Raw genomic sequence first — 16,277 nt, 5'->3', positions numbered from 1 at the left:
GAGCCTGCACCCTCCCCTGCACGCCCCCACCCCCTGCAGCCACCTCCAGAGACAGCACCCCTTCACTTGGTGGCACTTCCGTTGACTTTTGAGGACAACGTCCATAGAGCAAAGGACAGTGTGGAAGGACCAGGAGAAGCTGGGCTCGACTCCTCGGATGCACGTCCAGCTGCTCCCGCTCGCCAGTGGTCCCCTCTCTGGGCCTGTCTCCCCACTTGCAACATGGGTTTGACGATGCCTCCGTTTAGCACAGATTGCTGTGAGAACTAGGTGAGATGCACTATATAAGGCATTTGGTATTTGGTAAATATCACTTCCTTTTTCCTACGATAACAGCAATAATAACAGCCACCAAAAAAAAACAATGAAAGGTCATGATTCCTGCCACCTCGACTGTTCGTATCAAGGCCAAGAACCCAGAATAAACAGAGGCCTCTGAGTGGTCAAAATGCAGCCGTGAGTTTCTGAAAAGGATTTGGGTAGAGCAGAAACTGACTGTTTCCCCAGGAAGGCCGAGAGGAAGTGGGCGATGAGTCAGAACACCTGGGTGTCAGGCCCCCCCTCTGCCACCTGGGCTGTGTGACCTTCGGCAAAATGCTCTCTATCTCTGAGCCTTAGGTGTGTGCAGTAACTACCTCAGAGCATTGTTGCAGTAAGGGCCAAGGCCCCGTACACTGCAGACAGCTCCACGGACTAGAAAGGAGGGGGCTGGACGGGGTGCAGGAGGCAGGGCAAGGTGCACGGAAGGAGAGAGAGGTCCGCTTTGAGGAGGGAAGACAAAGCGGACAGGCCCTTTCCCAGCGGCCTTCCACCTCGCCGCCCACCAGCCCTCTCCCCACATGCCAGCACCTTCCTCCCCGATCAGACCTTGTGCAATTGCTCCCTGCAAACCCCCACCACTGGCCTTTGCCTGCTTTGCTCCTGCTGCCTGCCAAAAGCCTTCCCACACATCCCTTGGGGCCCTGCTAAATGTCACCCCTCCACAAGGAGATACCTCCCTCGCCTTAGGGCAGATGTGCCCCATGCCTCCCCAGATGTCTCTTCCTAGAAGCACCCGCCCACTGCCTTTTCCATGCCTGCCTTGCCCCCCGGCGGCAGGGACTCTGAGGGCAGGGTTGTGTGTGTCCATCTGGGCCCCGAGTGCCCGGAACTGGGCTCTCACGCTGCAGGCACACGGAAAGGCTCTGAATTCTGTGCGCCTGCCCACACCCATCCTGGGAGAAGCTGCAAGGACGTCCGTGGGGGGATGGCCTCCAGGAGCTGGGTCCCAGGAGGTGGGCAGAGGCAGGCGGAAGCGAGCTTCTTCCCCAAGCAGCGGCAGCTGGCCTGTGACACAAGTCTCTCCCAAAAAGGTGACTGCCTCCCCTCCTCCTGAGGCCCATCGTCTTTATCTGGGTCCCCAAGCCCTTCATGGAACAAGGAAGTACAGCCCTTGGGTGAGTGGGCAGGGCTGCTGGATGCACTGAGGAGACCCTCCCTAGCTCTGCCACTGACCCTGGTGGAGCCCAGGCTTGGTCGCCCTTCCCTGCCGTGGGACGTGGGCCCCGTATGCAGCCCTCACTCAGGCTCAGTGTCCGTGGCAGACCTACTGCCCTCAGCCACACCAGCCAGCGCTCACTGGCCATCTTAGCAGCCTCGGACCAGCAGGCTTGCTTTGGCCCAGATCATGGCAGCTGAGAGTCAACGAAGAGTAAAGCCGAGGGAAAGCGTCCAGTCTGGTGTGGGCCTAGTTGGGGGTCCTATTTTTCACTTCTCCTTCTCAGTTGGCAGACTCAGCTGAGCAGCATCTGCCACTCCTCCCCCAGCCCAGAAAGGGCGATGCAGACACAGGGTCTGAGACTGCAGCCAGGAGACTCGATGGTGGTGTCAGCTGCCACCAACCTGCCCTTAACTCCTCAGAGCCTTGGTCTCCACATCTGCAAAATGGGATAATGGCCCTAGGCCTGTGGGCCTGCCCATGGGGTTGCCACAAGCCCCAAAAGCTCAGGCTGGCAGTGAGGGCCCCTCCCTCTCTCGTCTACCTCTGATTGAAGCTGGGCCTCCGGCCTCTGCCTTTCATGAGGTGGGGGACCCCGCCAGAGACCTACAGAAAGGAGCTCTGGGCACTGCACAGGAGCCGGGGCTGCCAGGGCAGGGGACGGGGAGAGGAAGGCGGGCCAGCCTGATGGCATAGTTTGGGCCTCTCTCCCACCCACCACCTCGGTCTCTCCAGACACGTTTGCTGAAAGCGATCACTGGCATGGCCTCCCCGCTAATCTGAATCAAAGCTAATGTGGACTTGGAGTCCGCTGAGGAAGTTGGTCCCCTCCCATTCCCAGCTACGGTCGATAGATTTTGGCATGTCCTGTAGGAAGGGCCCTTCACCGTCCGTTCCCGTCTCTCATATTACACGCGGGAGAGAGAGGCCAAGGTTTCGTGCAGGGCTGAAAAGCAGTCGCTGTCTGTGGAGTCGGGGTACCCAGTCTGGGAGGTTGTATGTGCGCCTCGTTATTCTGAGCCGGAAGAGGTTAGGTGGGTGTGAGGGAGGGTGGAGGAAGAAGCTGGTATGCATCTTATCTGCCTTCTGCCATCAGGACAGACATGTGGGACCACCAAGGACATGGGATCCTCAACAACCACAGGCCCCTCCTTACACCCTCGAGCCGCAAACACTGGCTCACCCGGCTTCCCCACGGTGGTCTCTGGCTCGGCCTCTGGCTCGGGACTGGAAGGTTTGTCACTGCTCCTCTCATTCCTGAGCCCATGGAGGCCGCTCCAAGGCCCGGATCTAACCCCGCCCCCAACTCAGATCTGCTCTCCTGTGCCTTGATGCAGCCCAAACTTCCCATCTAGCCCGTCTCCTTCCCTGCCAGCCTGGTAGACTCCGGTGGGTTTCGACTGCCTTCTGGGGCAGCTCCTGTGTTCACATGCCCCACAATGGATGCGACCCGCACCTGGCCGCGATGAGGCATCAGGAATGGGGGTACAGCTTCCAGCAGGCCGAGGGGTGCTAGAGAAAGGGCGACCCCTTGGCTGGGCCTGTCAGAGCCCCTGAGAACGGAGCTGAGACAGGGAAAAGATGAGTGAAGAGACAGAGGAGGGACAGCAAGTCCCAAAGACGTCTGGAATCCCGGATCCAGCACCCATCCCCTGAAGCCCTGGGGTTTCGCTGTGAACGTACTATTGGCGTGGTCTTCTGCTGGCCCTGCCACCTGCCTCTGCAGCGCCGACGCTCGGGGTCGGCTTTCGTTCCAGGGCTCCATCCACAAAGAAATAAACTGAGCGGCTTTGCTGTTGTTTTCGCTCTCTGACAGAACTAGGGGGCAACGGAGCCGGCACGGTGCCTGTGCTGCCGCTCACCTCAGGGCCTGGCCTGTGCGCCCAAAAGCTACTTCAGCCCATGACACACGACGGCCCATTTTGGACGTTTAGGTCTTTCGGGCAGCCAAAGTCGCCAGTGTGACGAACGCCCAGGGTCGACTGCGTGAGGTTCCCTTCGCGAGCTGTCTCCACCCCACCTCCAAGCCGCGGGCTGAGCCCTCCCTGACCCCAGGGCCCTGAGTATCCCCGGGGTTTGCGAGAGCGCGCCGGAGAAAGTTCTAGGCTGTGCGGTTTGGGAAGCAGCGGAGCTAGGAGCGCATGAAACCCTGTATGAGATTTACCGTAAGCCACTCGAGATCAGAGGAAGGAAAAGAGACGGCCCAGAGTCAAGCGGAAAAAGATGAAGCCTCACCAGACTTTGTAGTCAGCTTGGGGTGAACAGTACTCAAAGGCCAGTTTGCTGCTGTGCTTTCGGCCTCTGAGGGCGAAGCGGCCAGGCTCGCTCTGCTGCTCACTCTGCTGCGTCTGCACCCCGGGGCAACGGACAGGAGAGGCTGCCTTCCGTGCCAGGGCCTCAGGCGTGAGCCTGAGAACCTTGCTGGGAGAGGGGATGGCCATGCCCTCAGTCTCGAGCACACTCACACACACTCACACACACACACACACACACACACACATACAAACACACCCACACAATACACTCACACGCTCACAAATATATACACTCACACATACATACTCACACATTCATACACACATACACACTCATACACACATATACATTTACACACACATTCATACACACACACATACACACTCATATGCACACATTCATACATACACATTCATACACACACACACACAAACACACAAACACACACACACAATACACTCACACGCTCACAAATATATACACTCACACATACATACTCACACATTCATACACACATACACACTCATATACACACATATAGACATTTACACACACATTCATACACACACATTCATACATACACATTCATACACACATATACACACATACACACATACAGACTCACAGTCACAGTCACACATACATATTCACACATTCATACACACATACACACTCATATACACACATATACGGACGTTTACACACACTCACATACACACATTCATACACACACATTCATACACACATACACACTCATACACACACACTCACATGTATATACACATACACACACAGACAGGTACACTCACACATACATACTCACACATTCATACATACACATACACTCATATATACACATATACAGACGTTTACATGCACTCACATACACACACATTCATACACACATACACACTCATATACACACATATACGGACGTTTACACACACTCACATACATTCGCACACACACATTCATACACACATACTCATACACTCACACACTCACATGTATATACACACATACACACACATATACAGATGTTTACACACATGCGTTCACACATTCACATATGCACTCACAGGTACACTCATACATACATATTCACACATTCGTACACACGCACACTCATATACACTGACACTTACATGTATACACACACAGACACTCACATACAGGTACACTCACGCACACATATACACATTCATATACACACATGCGCGCTCACAATATACAGACATTTACACACACTCACATACGTTCACATACTCACAATCAAGCCAGCCTTCCCACAATCTCAAACACAACCGCCAACACCCACATCACCTCACAACCGGCCCCTCAGCCTCGCCCACCTCTCACCCACACACACCGTCACGAACGCACCCACACACGCTGTGACTGTAGAGAATGGGCTGGTTTCCCAGCCCCCACTCACTTCGCCCTGGCGGAGAGCATGTGATTTGAGATACTCTGCTCTCTCTCTGGCCTGCCAGCACATGTCGTCAACTGTCCACAGGGACAGGTCGCCCTGACACGGCCTCAGAGGGTTTGGCCAAGCTGAATCTGAACCCAGAGCAGGGAGGCCCTTGGTGATAGTCTGGTCCTTCGGTTTTCGAGCTGTGTTGGCAGAGCAGGAGTGCCTCCACAGAGGAGTCTCAGAGGCACCTGGTAGGAAATGGGGAGGCGTGGACAAGGGTCTCCACCCCCCATCCCCACCGGCTTCACAAAGTGAGCTTCGAGATATGGTTTCTCTGGGGGAAAATCTGATTTCTTTTCACTACAGAAAGAGACTAGGAAGCACCAGAACCCCCTGCGTCCTGTCGGTGATTAAAAAGACAAATGAAGGTCGGGCCCGCCACACAGCTCGTGGGCAGCAGAGCAGAGATGGGGACCCGGGTGTCCTGAAGCTACATTGTAGCCAGTGAGCGGGACGCTTTCTTTCATGTGACTTGTCACTCACTGGGCTGCCCTGGACAAGCCTCTCTGCTCAGACCGACAAATGGTACTTGTTCTGGGTGATGTTTTTTTCCCCGGGTGCCCAAAAGTCCACAAAGAAAGGCCTTTGCAAGTTGCTAACCCCCAAAGCAGGCCAGGACGAGGTGGGTTTTCACAGTCCCAGAACTGTTATCGCTGCCAACCAGATCAAACCCTGAGCCAGGCCTGGCGCCCCTCCCGAGACCGATGGAGACCGGAGGCTCTGGGGAGCTGAGGGGAGCACCACGGGGCATGCAACGTGCCTGGCATGTGGGCGAGGGGGCGGGGGCCATTCCAGGAGCCCTCGCCCCCAAGGCGAGAACGGCTCCTTCAGAGGAGCCCTCGGAAACGCCAGGAATGCTAACGCGCTGTTTTAAACAGTTTCAGCATGATCCTCTCAGAGGGTCTGGGCAGCGTCATGACCGCCCACTCTTCTGCCCTCCCTCACAGCTGCTACCCCCAACGGGGAGCCCCCAGGACCACGGGGAGGACAGGTCAGCCCCACTGCGATGCTCACGCGAGTCCCTGGCAGCCCCGTGGGCGTGCGAAGTGGTCAGGCAGCCAGCCTAGGACTGCCCGGGTCAGAGGGAGGCCGGGTCTGGAGAAGCCCAGGTGGCCCCAAGGCCTGTGTATTCCCCACCTGATGCCCTCAGGTAGCTTAAGTAAAAGTTTTCTTGAACTTGAACACGAGAGAGAGAGAGTTCTCTAGCACACCTCTGGGTGGCGCACGCCCAGAGCGGGGACGGGTCCTCCGGCTGCCCCTTCGCCCGCCTCATTCCAGCACCCAGCACCCAGCACCCAGCACCCAGGGAGCTGCCGGGCCACTCAGGAAGTGCCTGTCAAGGGTGAGCGCAGCCGCAGGTGGAACCATCGCCAACTGCAGGACATCCCCGGGGCTGTGTCTCTGCCACAAGGCACCGAGCCAAGACCGAGGGCAAGAAATAACAGGATGGGACGCGGGCATCTGAGTACAGCAGGGATGGGGTCAGACTAGCAGCAGCCACGGTCCAAGGCTCACCACCCACTGGGAGCCATGCCAGGCACATGTTTATTTCATTTAATGTTGTGAGGCAGGAATTATCATCCCCGTCGCACAGGGTGAGAAACTCAGGCTCAGAGGAGTGTTAAGCCAGGCCCGACACCGCCGCCCTGCTGGGTCCAGTGCTAAAGCAGGTCTCTATGCCAGTCCTCCCAGACGGCGGGCACCAGGCTAGCCAAAGCTGCCCCGAGAGGCCTCAGCACCCGGCCTCCGGGACTCAGGAAGGTCCTTAGGGGCAGTGAGGGGAAAGGAACTGTCATGAACAGACTCTCTGCCCTGCCCTGGGAACAAGGGGCGGAAGTGACAGCAGCTGGATCACACATGTACCTGCGCATGCACGTGCGCAGACGTGTGTGTGTGTGTGTGTGTGTGTGTGCGCGTGTGTGTGTGTGTGTGTGTCTGCAGTGAATCGGAAGGGGTTTGGCAGGGTTGTAACTTTGGGCCCCATAGTATGAGGCCCTGTAGGCCCAGCAAGGCAGCCGTCCCCACACAGATGTCCCCCTGGACGGGGACTGACCCTCGTCCAGCCTGGGTGGATGGGGCAGGAAGGCAGAGAGGCAGCCCATTCCCCCAGCTCTCGACAACGTGGAGAGCAGCCCAGGCACGGGCCCCGCGCCCTGCAGCTGGGCAAGGCTGCCCGAGCTGCTACCTGCACGAGCACAGCTACAAACGGAGTGCCGAGCTCCCAGGCTGGTGAGCCCAGGCCTAGACCCCCAGAGCCAAAAGAGACCCCACACAGAGGGGAAACAGAGGCCAAAAAGATCACATAGTCAGACATCACCAGGCCAGGCCTTCTGAAAGCTCACCTTCCCATCAGTGAGCTCGGGGGTCTCACCATCCCCCGGAGACACACCACCACCCCCCCTCCAATAACTCTGTCAGCCCGGGGATTAGCAAAGCTAGGCCTGGGGAGAGGGCAGTGCAGCTATGGTCTCCACGCACGTGAGCCCAGGCCAGGAATGAATCATATCATTATGGCAGGATTAGGAGAAAAAAGCCATTAGAAAATGCTGTGCACACACATGTATTTAATAAGGTCAAGAGCAGCAAGCAGCAGGCAGGCCGGTGGCACGAGGCCTCAGAGCCCACGTGTCCTCCTCCCACCTGCACCAGAGGCCACGGGGAACATGCATGGGGCCCAACTCAGGCCCAGCCGAGGGGAGCAGGAGTCTCCTTCCCTTGGGGACCCCACAGTCTGGGGACCTCCCACCTCCACCTTCTACCTCCCCACTTGCCAGAGTCGACCTGCTTAGGACAGTCCCAAATCTTCCCCCCTGCCAAGCACCCCCAAAGCGGAAATGCCGTCTCCCAGGCCTCCACACCCCAGGGGCCTGCTCTCTGCTCGAAAGTGAACGGGGCGATCGATTGTACTTCACGAGACTATTAACGTGCTATTAATCTGAATTCTCCGTGGTGACATAATGCCCAGGTGACGAATATGGATGAGGTCTAGAAAGCTCCTAGGGGACGACGAGTGTGACGGAAGAACTCCAGCCCTCAGGCAACCTGGAAGCTGCATCTGGCAAGGATGCCTGGGACCGGGGACCCGGCCTCCCCACTCCTTCTGCCTCCCAGGCCCCGGGCGCCCATCTCCTCAGGGCTGGTCTAGACCAAGCCTGGCAGCCTGCGACTGCCTTGGCCTATGGCAAATTCCCTTTCCCTAAGCTCTTAGGGACCCTGTCACCTCCCAGGACTCAGACTCGATTGTCATCCCTGCATATGTCCCAGGGGAGTCCACATGTGTGCTGAAGCATGCGCACCGCAAACTCTCAGACCACCCGCGCACTCCCCAGCACACGGCAGGCGACCACAGAGAAGGTGGCACTGAACACACGTGTGTGTAGAGTGTAACTCCTCTCTCCTCCACCAGCCTTCACTCCTCCTTCCCACCAGGCTCCCTGAGCAAGCACCCTCTGTGCGCCAAGCGCCGCCCTGGGCTCCGGCGAGGCTCAGTGAGCAAGACAGACAAGCCGCCCTGGGCTCCGGCGAGGCTCAGTGAGCAAGGCAGACAAGCCGCCCTGGGAGTTGAGGGAGGAACATACTCACAGCTCTGTGGACCGGGACAGGATGGCGGACAGGGTGAGCAGGATGCATCCGTAGGGGCCCACTTCAAACTGGGAAGAGAAAGGAATGAGCGCGCATCAGGTCCACACCTCCCTCCTCTCACCTCCTCGGGGAACACAGCCTGACCCCGAGCCAGCTGCCACCATCCTGGCCCCAGAGGCAGACCCCCGTGCAGCTCTCACCAGCCAGACCCCCTAAGGGACGGGATCGCCCCAGCCTGAGCGACAACGGAAGCAGAGGCAGTGCCCGCCAAGCAGCACGCCCTTGAGTTCCAGGTCGCGGAAGCTCAGGTTGCAGCAGCGACAGAAGCAGCCTCCGTCACCGTGCAAGTGTCTTATGCTCATTATCACATTTCAAATGATCACAGGCCAGTGCAGTAAGGACTATTATTATTGTCCTCTGCCACATACGGAAACCGGGGCTCAGAAACCGAGCCACTGGCCTGAGGTCCCAGTGGGCTTCCGGAGGGCTATGTCTGATCCCAAATTCCTTACTCCCAAGGACTGTGCAGCCTCGAGTGGGTTTGGAGCAGGAGGGGCAGTCAGGTAAGCTGAGCAAGAGCAAAGCCAGATCCTTTAAAAATTTTTTTATGTGTTGTTCCTCGTGGAGTCTTGTGGATTAAGTATGTCATGTTTTAGCTATTATATTAAAATATTTTTAGGCTGATTACTGAGGTATTGGGTGACCCCTTGAATTCCGCGCCCAAGGTGAACCCCTTACTCGCCTGCCCTTAGTCCCAACCCTGGCTTGGAGCCCACAGCCTGCCTGGACCCTCGCTCCCTAGGCTTAAATCTTGGCTCTGCCACTCCTAGCTATGTGACCACAGGGACATTACTTCTCTCCCCAGTCTTCTCATCTGTAAAGCGAGTATAATAATAATAGGACCTGCCCTCATCAGGTCATTGTAAAGATGAGGTGGGATCATCTGTGTACTTAGAACAGGGCCCAGCGCCTGTGCTAGCTGTCAGTCTGAGGCTGGCTCCGCACTGCCCACCTGTCCAGTGAGCCCAGCGGGACACAGCCTGCTGGGATACACTACGTCACTTGGGCTCCCTGGGAAAATGCCATCCCCTGGCTGCAAATCAGAGTGAAGACCTCACTGCAGTGACGATGCTACTTCTATAAACTGCTGTCGAAGATGCTGCCTGTTACAATCGTGAGTGTTTCCTACAAGGGATCAGTTTCCTTTTGGACTTAAAACAGGAAGGAAGGAAGGAAGGAAGGAAGGAAGGAAGGAAGGAAGTGGGCATTAAAGAAAAGATGTCTCATAGACTGTTGGCTAAGTAAGTTGAGAACTGTAGGAGGACTCAAAGCTGGAAAAATTAATTGAGTCATTGGCATGTGGATGATAGACAAAAATGTGGGAAGGTCACCTACAAAGTATCTCAAGGAATATCACCTAGAGAAAGCCTGCTGAAGAAAAGAAAGAAAGAAAGAAAGAAAGAAAGAAAGAAAGAAAGAAAGAAAGAAAGAAAGAAAGAAAGAAAGAAAGAAAGAAAGAAAGAAAAAACTTGTCTTCTTGGAACAGTAAGAATTATAGAATTTATATTTTATTTTTTGCCTTGGCTGCCAGGAAGCTCAGAGGCAAATATGGAGCTCAGCTATGGTAATTATTTTACTGTACGCTTCTGATAAAATTATCTCTCCTTTTCCTCCAAACATAGTCTTTATTTTCATTAGGTAATTCAATTAGTCATTAAAAAAAAAAAAAAAACGCCACGTGAAATTCCTGTGCCGAGGATGCTCTCCGCTAAGGCTCCACTTGTGAACGAGGTAGACCTGCCCCCATGAGAAGTAACTCAGAGAAAAAAACAATAAGCAACTGAAAATGGTGGGGAAGGGGCTCGGCTCTGATGGGGAATACAAGGGTCTCTGGAAACACTCAGGAAGGGGCACCGACACACGCAGGGTTTAGGAAAGGAGGGCGCGAGAAGGAAGGCTCTCTGGAGGGAGTGACGTCCAAGCAGAAACCCAAGGGACGAGGAGGAATCAGAAGAGAAGAGATCGCTGTTCCAGGCAAGGGGAAAAGCAGGTGCAAAGGCCCAGAGGCAAGAGAGGGCGGGTTGACTATGGATAAAACGCACAACGCCTCTGAGGACATCATTCTTTTAATAAGTAACTTTAAATCTTTTTTTTTTTGGAAGTAGAAATGGAATGAATGAATCGACAACGATCTTAAATCGACCTCATCTTAATGCTGTGATATTGGGCCAGGAGCTTCACTTCTGCTGTCCTCAGTTTCCCCATTTGCAAAGCAAGGGTAATGAACTTCCGGTTCACGCTCTACGAGACCGCGCCCGTGGACATTCTCTAACAGCGGGAAGAGGCGCGCTCACGTCCTCGCGCAGGGGGACGCAGGCCTGTCACGGCTCTACCACGGGCTTGCACGTCGCCTCGCAGCGGCAAAGCTCCCTGAGCCTCAGCTTCCCCTTCGGTAACACCTACTGACTCCGCCACAGGTTCCCATGTCACCCTGGGGAAGTCGTGGACTGGACGTTGCCTCAGGGATGCCAAAGCTCTCAGTCTCGGTCTCCCCTCCCGAAATGCTGCGTACTCCCGCCACACGCACTTGCACGTTGTCTCGAGAAAGCCACGACACCTCTTCGGTGTGCTTCCCCCTCTGCCACGTGTGCCATGCCTGTCCACCTACCGGACCGCAGAGAAGTAAGGGACAGAAGCCCACTGTAAGCCCTAGCTCTGCAAACGTGGAGAACTATTGTTGCTGCTCGGGCCGGCCCTTTCCGCAGTCGCTGGAACACCCTCAAGGGGGCTTAGCATGAGCCCCGGCCATGCCCTCCATGCGGCCTGGTTAGGTAAGGCTGCAGAGGGTGGGAAACGACCCCGCCTAGGCTTCTGGCGCTTGCCAGAACATGACTGAATGACACCCTATTCTATTTTGTTTAAAAAAGCATTTAGTAAAATTATCTCATCAAGCTCAAGCTGCCAAGACATGGGAGGCCACGGGGCCGGGCACTGGCACCGAAGGGAGAACTAAAGCAGGCAGCTGGGCCAGAAACCACCACGAGGGTCTGGAAAAATGTCCGGTCCCGCTCGAGAAGAAGGGGCCGTCCGCCCGCTTCGCTCTGGCCTGGAGAGGCCTGAGCCCACCGCGGAGCCCCAACCGGAGGCAGGGTGGAAGCTCACCCCGGCCCGCGGGGGGCCGGGCAGACGTGTCGCCCAGAGGGTGAGCAGTTATGAAAACACGGCAAGGAGCCGATTTACTTTGGGCAGAGATGGCTCGGTGCTTATTTCCGGGCCTGGCACGAGGGGCCCCTCTCAGGCCCAGGCCACGAGAAATGAATCTGGTGGAAGCCGTGCTGAGGCAGCTCGATGGCTTCCAGCAAAAACATAAATTACACTGCAGGGCGAAACACGGCCTTCCAGGGAGGGGAGGGCCAAATACTGACCGCCGGCACCCAGGGACCAAGCCGGGCACGGAGCGGGTGGTGCTGCGAGCCCAGAGGCCGACAGAAAGAGGGCGGCTCTCTCCCCTGGCACAGGCCCCACGCTCTGGACCTCCTTTGCAGTCGATGTCTCGCTTGGACTCTACTGAAGAAGGAAACCTTGGGGGTACAGGCCAAGGGAAGAGGGAGGCCCCTTCTTATAGACAAGGATGTAGAAGGCCTTGGTGCTCAGGGGCCACCCAGGGGCCATAGTGGGCATGATGGGCCTCAGACCCCTGGGCCCCAGAGCACTCACCCTGGGGCCCACCCTTTGTCCTTTGGAAGGCTCGCTGGGCACTTCCCTCTCCTGGCCTCGCTCCATGACCCGCTTCGCCAGGTGCTGTGAACACGGATGCCCTTGGCCCTGGCCTCCCCGGTCAAAGCAGGCACACCTCTGCCCACAGGCTTTGCTTCTCTCCGATGCACTGCCACACTGTCACGACGCTTCGTGAGTATTTAATAATAGGTTTCCTTTCTGCTTATTTAGAGTGCCTGGTACTTAATTTGGAGGATGTTCTTTTTCAGACATTTACGTTTCTTCTTTAAGAACCATGGTTGAATAGTAAAGGGCTGGAAGTTATCTGCCAATTGCTCCATCTTCTGTTTTCCAGATGAGGCAACTGAGGCCCAGTGACTCTCCTGAGGTCACATGTGACCAAGGAATAAGCCAGAGGAGGACCCTGAGCCCCTGCTTCAGGCCCCCGTGGCTGCACTGGGCCAGGCGGGGAAGGCACTGCATGGCAGACAGCCCACTGGTGTATGTCCATAAGGAACCAGAGAGAGCCAGAGGCAGGCAAGCACGTGCCAGCCAGCTCCAGACTCCCCAAACCTAGGCCAGGACCCCTCCCATATGAGAGGGGTCCCACACGCCTCCCAGACAGGCCAGACAGAACAGCTGGCACGGAAAGGCAGCATCCTCGGCTGGACCCTGGGCCAGGCTCTCAGCCTCTCCTTGGGCTGAGTTATCCCCAAGGCAACGGCTCTGGGGGTGAGGATTTCAGATGGACCAGCACCCCAGTGACTGCACACCTGCCCTGCCATGGTCTCAGGGCAGGCCCCACTCTCCTACCCAGAGGACGGCTGTGCTGTTGGGGCCAGGACACTTCCCAGTCTGTGCCCCGACCCTCGGCGTCTTCAGGGAAGGGTCCCAGGGGAGGGTATTCTAACAGCAGGCGTGTCCAACCTGCTCCCACATCTGGCGGGTTCTCCCATCCTCCAGGCTCACCAGCGAATCCTATAAAGCCTTCTCTGGAGCCTAAAAGAAACGAGCCCACAGCTCAGAAGCTGAAGGAAAAGGCAAAGAGGAGGCACGGAGTTCGCCTGCACAGCGAGGCAGAGTGGCTTGTGCTCGCTTTCCTCCAGTCCTGATACGCAGACATCGGAACTGCGAGGCCTTAGAGCTGGGGGTCTCAGAGGCCGATGCCTTGGCCCTTGCTGCGTTCTCCCTCAGCAAGGCTTCCCTCTCTCATTTCGATGTGTCTGTAACTAAGCCGTCCCCAGGTTGCCTTAAATAATCATGACAATCGTGATCTAATATCCACAAGGAAGCTCCCCACGCCGAGAAAGCTGAGCGGGGCACTCTGCAGAGTTCTGAGACAGGCGCTGCTACTGTCAGCCATACGGTACAGATGAGGAAACTGAGGGACGGAGGGTTAAGTCGCCCGAGGCCACAGAGCTACTAGAGGGTACCCTAAATGCAAACCCAGGCCGATGGCTCCAGGCCGATGGTTCCAGAGACCACGTCCTTTACCCCTGGAGCGTCCAACCCTGTCCATCCTGCACAAGGCCACGAGGCTGCAGCCCCGCTGAGTGCCCTGAGCCCTTGATGGTACTGCTCCCAAGCCCCGGCTGAGGCCCATCCCGTCTCACAGCCGGGGGGGGGGGGCACGGATCTCCTCCAGCAGACGGGGTGTCTAGAGGTCCTGCCTGGCCCCGCCCTGCCTCCCAAGACACCAAGCAAGAGCCTGTAGTGAACAGGGTCTCCGTCCACAGCGCTCAGACCTCCAACCCAGCCCAGGAATCCACGTCATCACCAGCTCCCCAGCTGGTGCTGGCAGAAGTGGCTGTTCCCCCTCAGACGGAGAGAAAGCTCTCATAACCTCAGGCTATTAGCTGCTTACCTTCGCTCGGACCCCGCTCCATCCCAGCTCTGCTTTCCGTGGCCCTCACCACGGCAACTCCCTGTATCTCGTGGCCATGGCCAGCCCTCAAGGACAAAATGGCAGAGAATGGGTACCTGCCCCCAGGTCCACTCTTCTCCAGCCTAAATCACTCCACTGCCCTCAGCCGTGGTACCCAGGGCCAGTTCCAGCTCCTTCCCAGCCTCTCTGCCACCCAACCGCTCACCCAAGGGCAGGGATGATGGGGACCACTCCAGTTCACCAGCATCTCTTCTGCAAGCAAGCAAAGTACAAAGTGTAACAATGCATGGCCCACAAACTAAACCACTGTTCATACCTGATGGACACTTTGTTGAAGAAAAGTCACCAGCTCCTCATAGCAGGTCAAAGTGTAGAGCACGAGCTAAGAGAACAGACGTGCGGGGTGAGCAGCCACGGCCCCGCAGACGGCGCCCCAGCTCGGGGTATCTTCTGGGGCTTTGGCTTCAGAAGCTACAAAACCCCATTTGGGGGATGTCCCTGCAGTCACAGAGGGGTGACCTTGGGAGCCAGGGTGGAGAGGCACTCCCACGCCCGTGTGTTACTTAAAGGCTGGCAGGGCCCAGCTGGGGTCTCTGCGGTCAAGCTCGCCTCGCAGCAGCGCTGGGCCACCATTAGAGACCCTAGCATTGGAGACGTCATGGGACTACAGTCAGTGAGCCGGCATCACGCATGGCCTCGATGCGCAGGGCTGCACCCCTGTGGGCTAGTCAAGGACATCTGAGACGCCTCTGGGGGCAGGTGGGGCAGGGGAGTCCAGGGCAGGGTGTCCCATCCAAATCGCCATTGCCAGGCCAGTCTAAGCCCAGCAGGCAGTGTCCTGAGTTCAGCGGGAAGCAGTGGTTATGAGTCTCCTTTGCTTTCTCAGGAAGGTCAGGAAAAACCTCTTTTAGAGAAAACATCCAGCAAAGTGAGACCCTTAACTGGGACCCCAGGATCACATGTATCCAAACCTAGGCCAAATGAGACAAACCAGGTAAAACAAAATCCTCAGTGCAGAAGTTAATTCATGAAAAATGTCACTCATTTTCATACATCTCATTTTCTTTCCCTTTCTTTGTTTTACTCGGGTCTGGTTTTACGGCTGGTGCTTTGCCCTAGCAAAGATCTTCCCCACCTTTTAACTTCCTCTGTCTCAAAAAAGTCCCAGAGAGGATGTTGAAGACATAAAGAGGGACTCAGCAAAGGCTGGGTTTAGCTAAAAGGCATTCTGCCTGGACTGCTGGGGGACTTCAGGCTTGGTACAACTCAAAATGACAGACCGCCTGTCAGCCTTCTGGCCATAAAGCCAGTTCTGGCAAGAGCTCGTCCCCAAAGCCCCCCACCTGTGCCCACCCCCGTCCCAGGTGGCGGGTTCTGCCGGCTGGGGCTGCGGGGAGGGCTGGCTCATTCCCAGCTGAGGAAGGATTTACTTATATGAAAGGAGACCGTGCCCAAACAAAGCCAAAGGTTGCGTGATAATTTTCCAGAAAGCCGTACTGTTTCTAAGACTCCATCTGCTTTGTATTTCCCCGTTGGACTGAACTGCTGTGTTCCCGAAGCCCTAAAAAGGAAAAGGAGATGCATGAGTCCTGCGCATGGAAAGAAGGCATGACCTTAAGCCAGGGCGAAACCACATGTGCCATTAAATGAGGACAAATGAGAAGGTGGCTCCAGGGGAAAGAAGGGAGCCAGGACAGTCTCGTTTCTCCCCACTTTAAACTCACCCACGAGGCTGGGTCCAGAGAATGCCACTAACGGCAGGGGGAAAAAAGAAAGAAAGAAAGAAAAGAAAGGAAAGAAAGAAGAAAAAGAGAGAGAGAGAGAGACAGAGAGACAGAAAGAAAGAAGAAAGAAAGAAAGAAAGAGAGAGAGAGAGAGAGAGA

General features: G+C 56.2%; 1 protein-coding gene across 10 annotated transcripts in view; it reads right to left on the bottom strand.

The window, feature by feature from the left end:
* The window catches only part of MINDY4 (MINDY lysine 48 deubiquitinase 4), a 102,458-nt gene that overhangs the window by 22,687 nt on the left and 63,494 nt on the right, over positions 1 to 16,277 (bottom strand). For 9 of the 10 annotated variants that reach the window (XM_015589497.2, XM_025046845.1, XM_015589496.2 and 6 more), the window contains 3 exons: positions 15,892 to 15,955; positions 14,711 to 14,776; positions 8,793 to 8,860 (listed from right to left, as the gene is read on the bottom strand). In XM_015589497.2, the coding sequence (XP_015444983.1) occupies positions 8,793 to 8,860; positions 14,711 to 14,776; positions 15,892 to 15,955 (198 nt within the window). The other variant, XM_015589503.2, reaches the window with a different exon arrangement.

The sequence above is a fragment of the Pteropus alecto genome, unplaced genomic scaffold (assembly GCF_000325575.1).
Source record: "Pteropus alecto unplaced genomic scaffold, ASM32557v1 scaffold21, whole genome shotgun sequence".
Classification (NCBI taxonomy): domain Eukaryota; kingdom Metazoa; phylum Chordata; class Mammalia; order Chiroptera; family Pteropodidae; genus Pteropus; species Pteropus alecto.
Note: the sequence above shows the minus strand (reverse complement) of the source record. Positions and strands in the feature narration are given on the sequence as shown.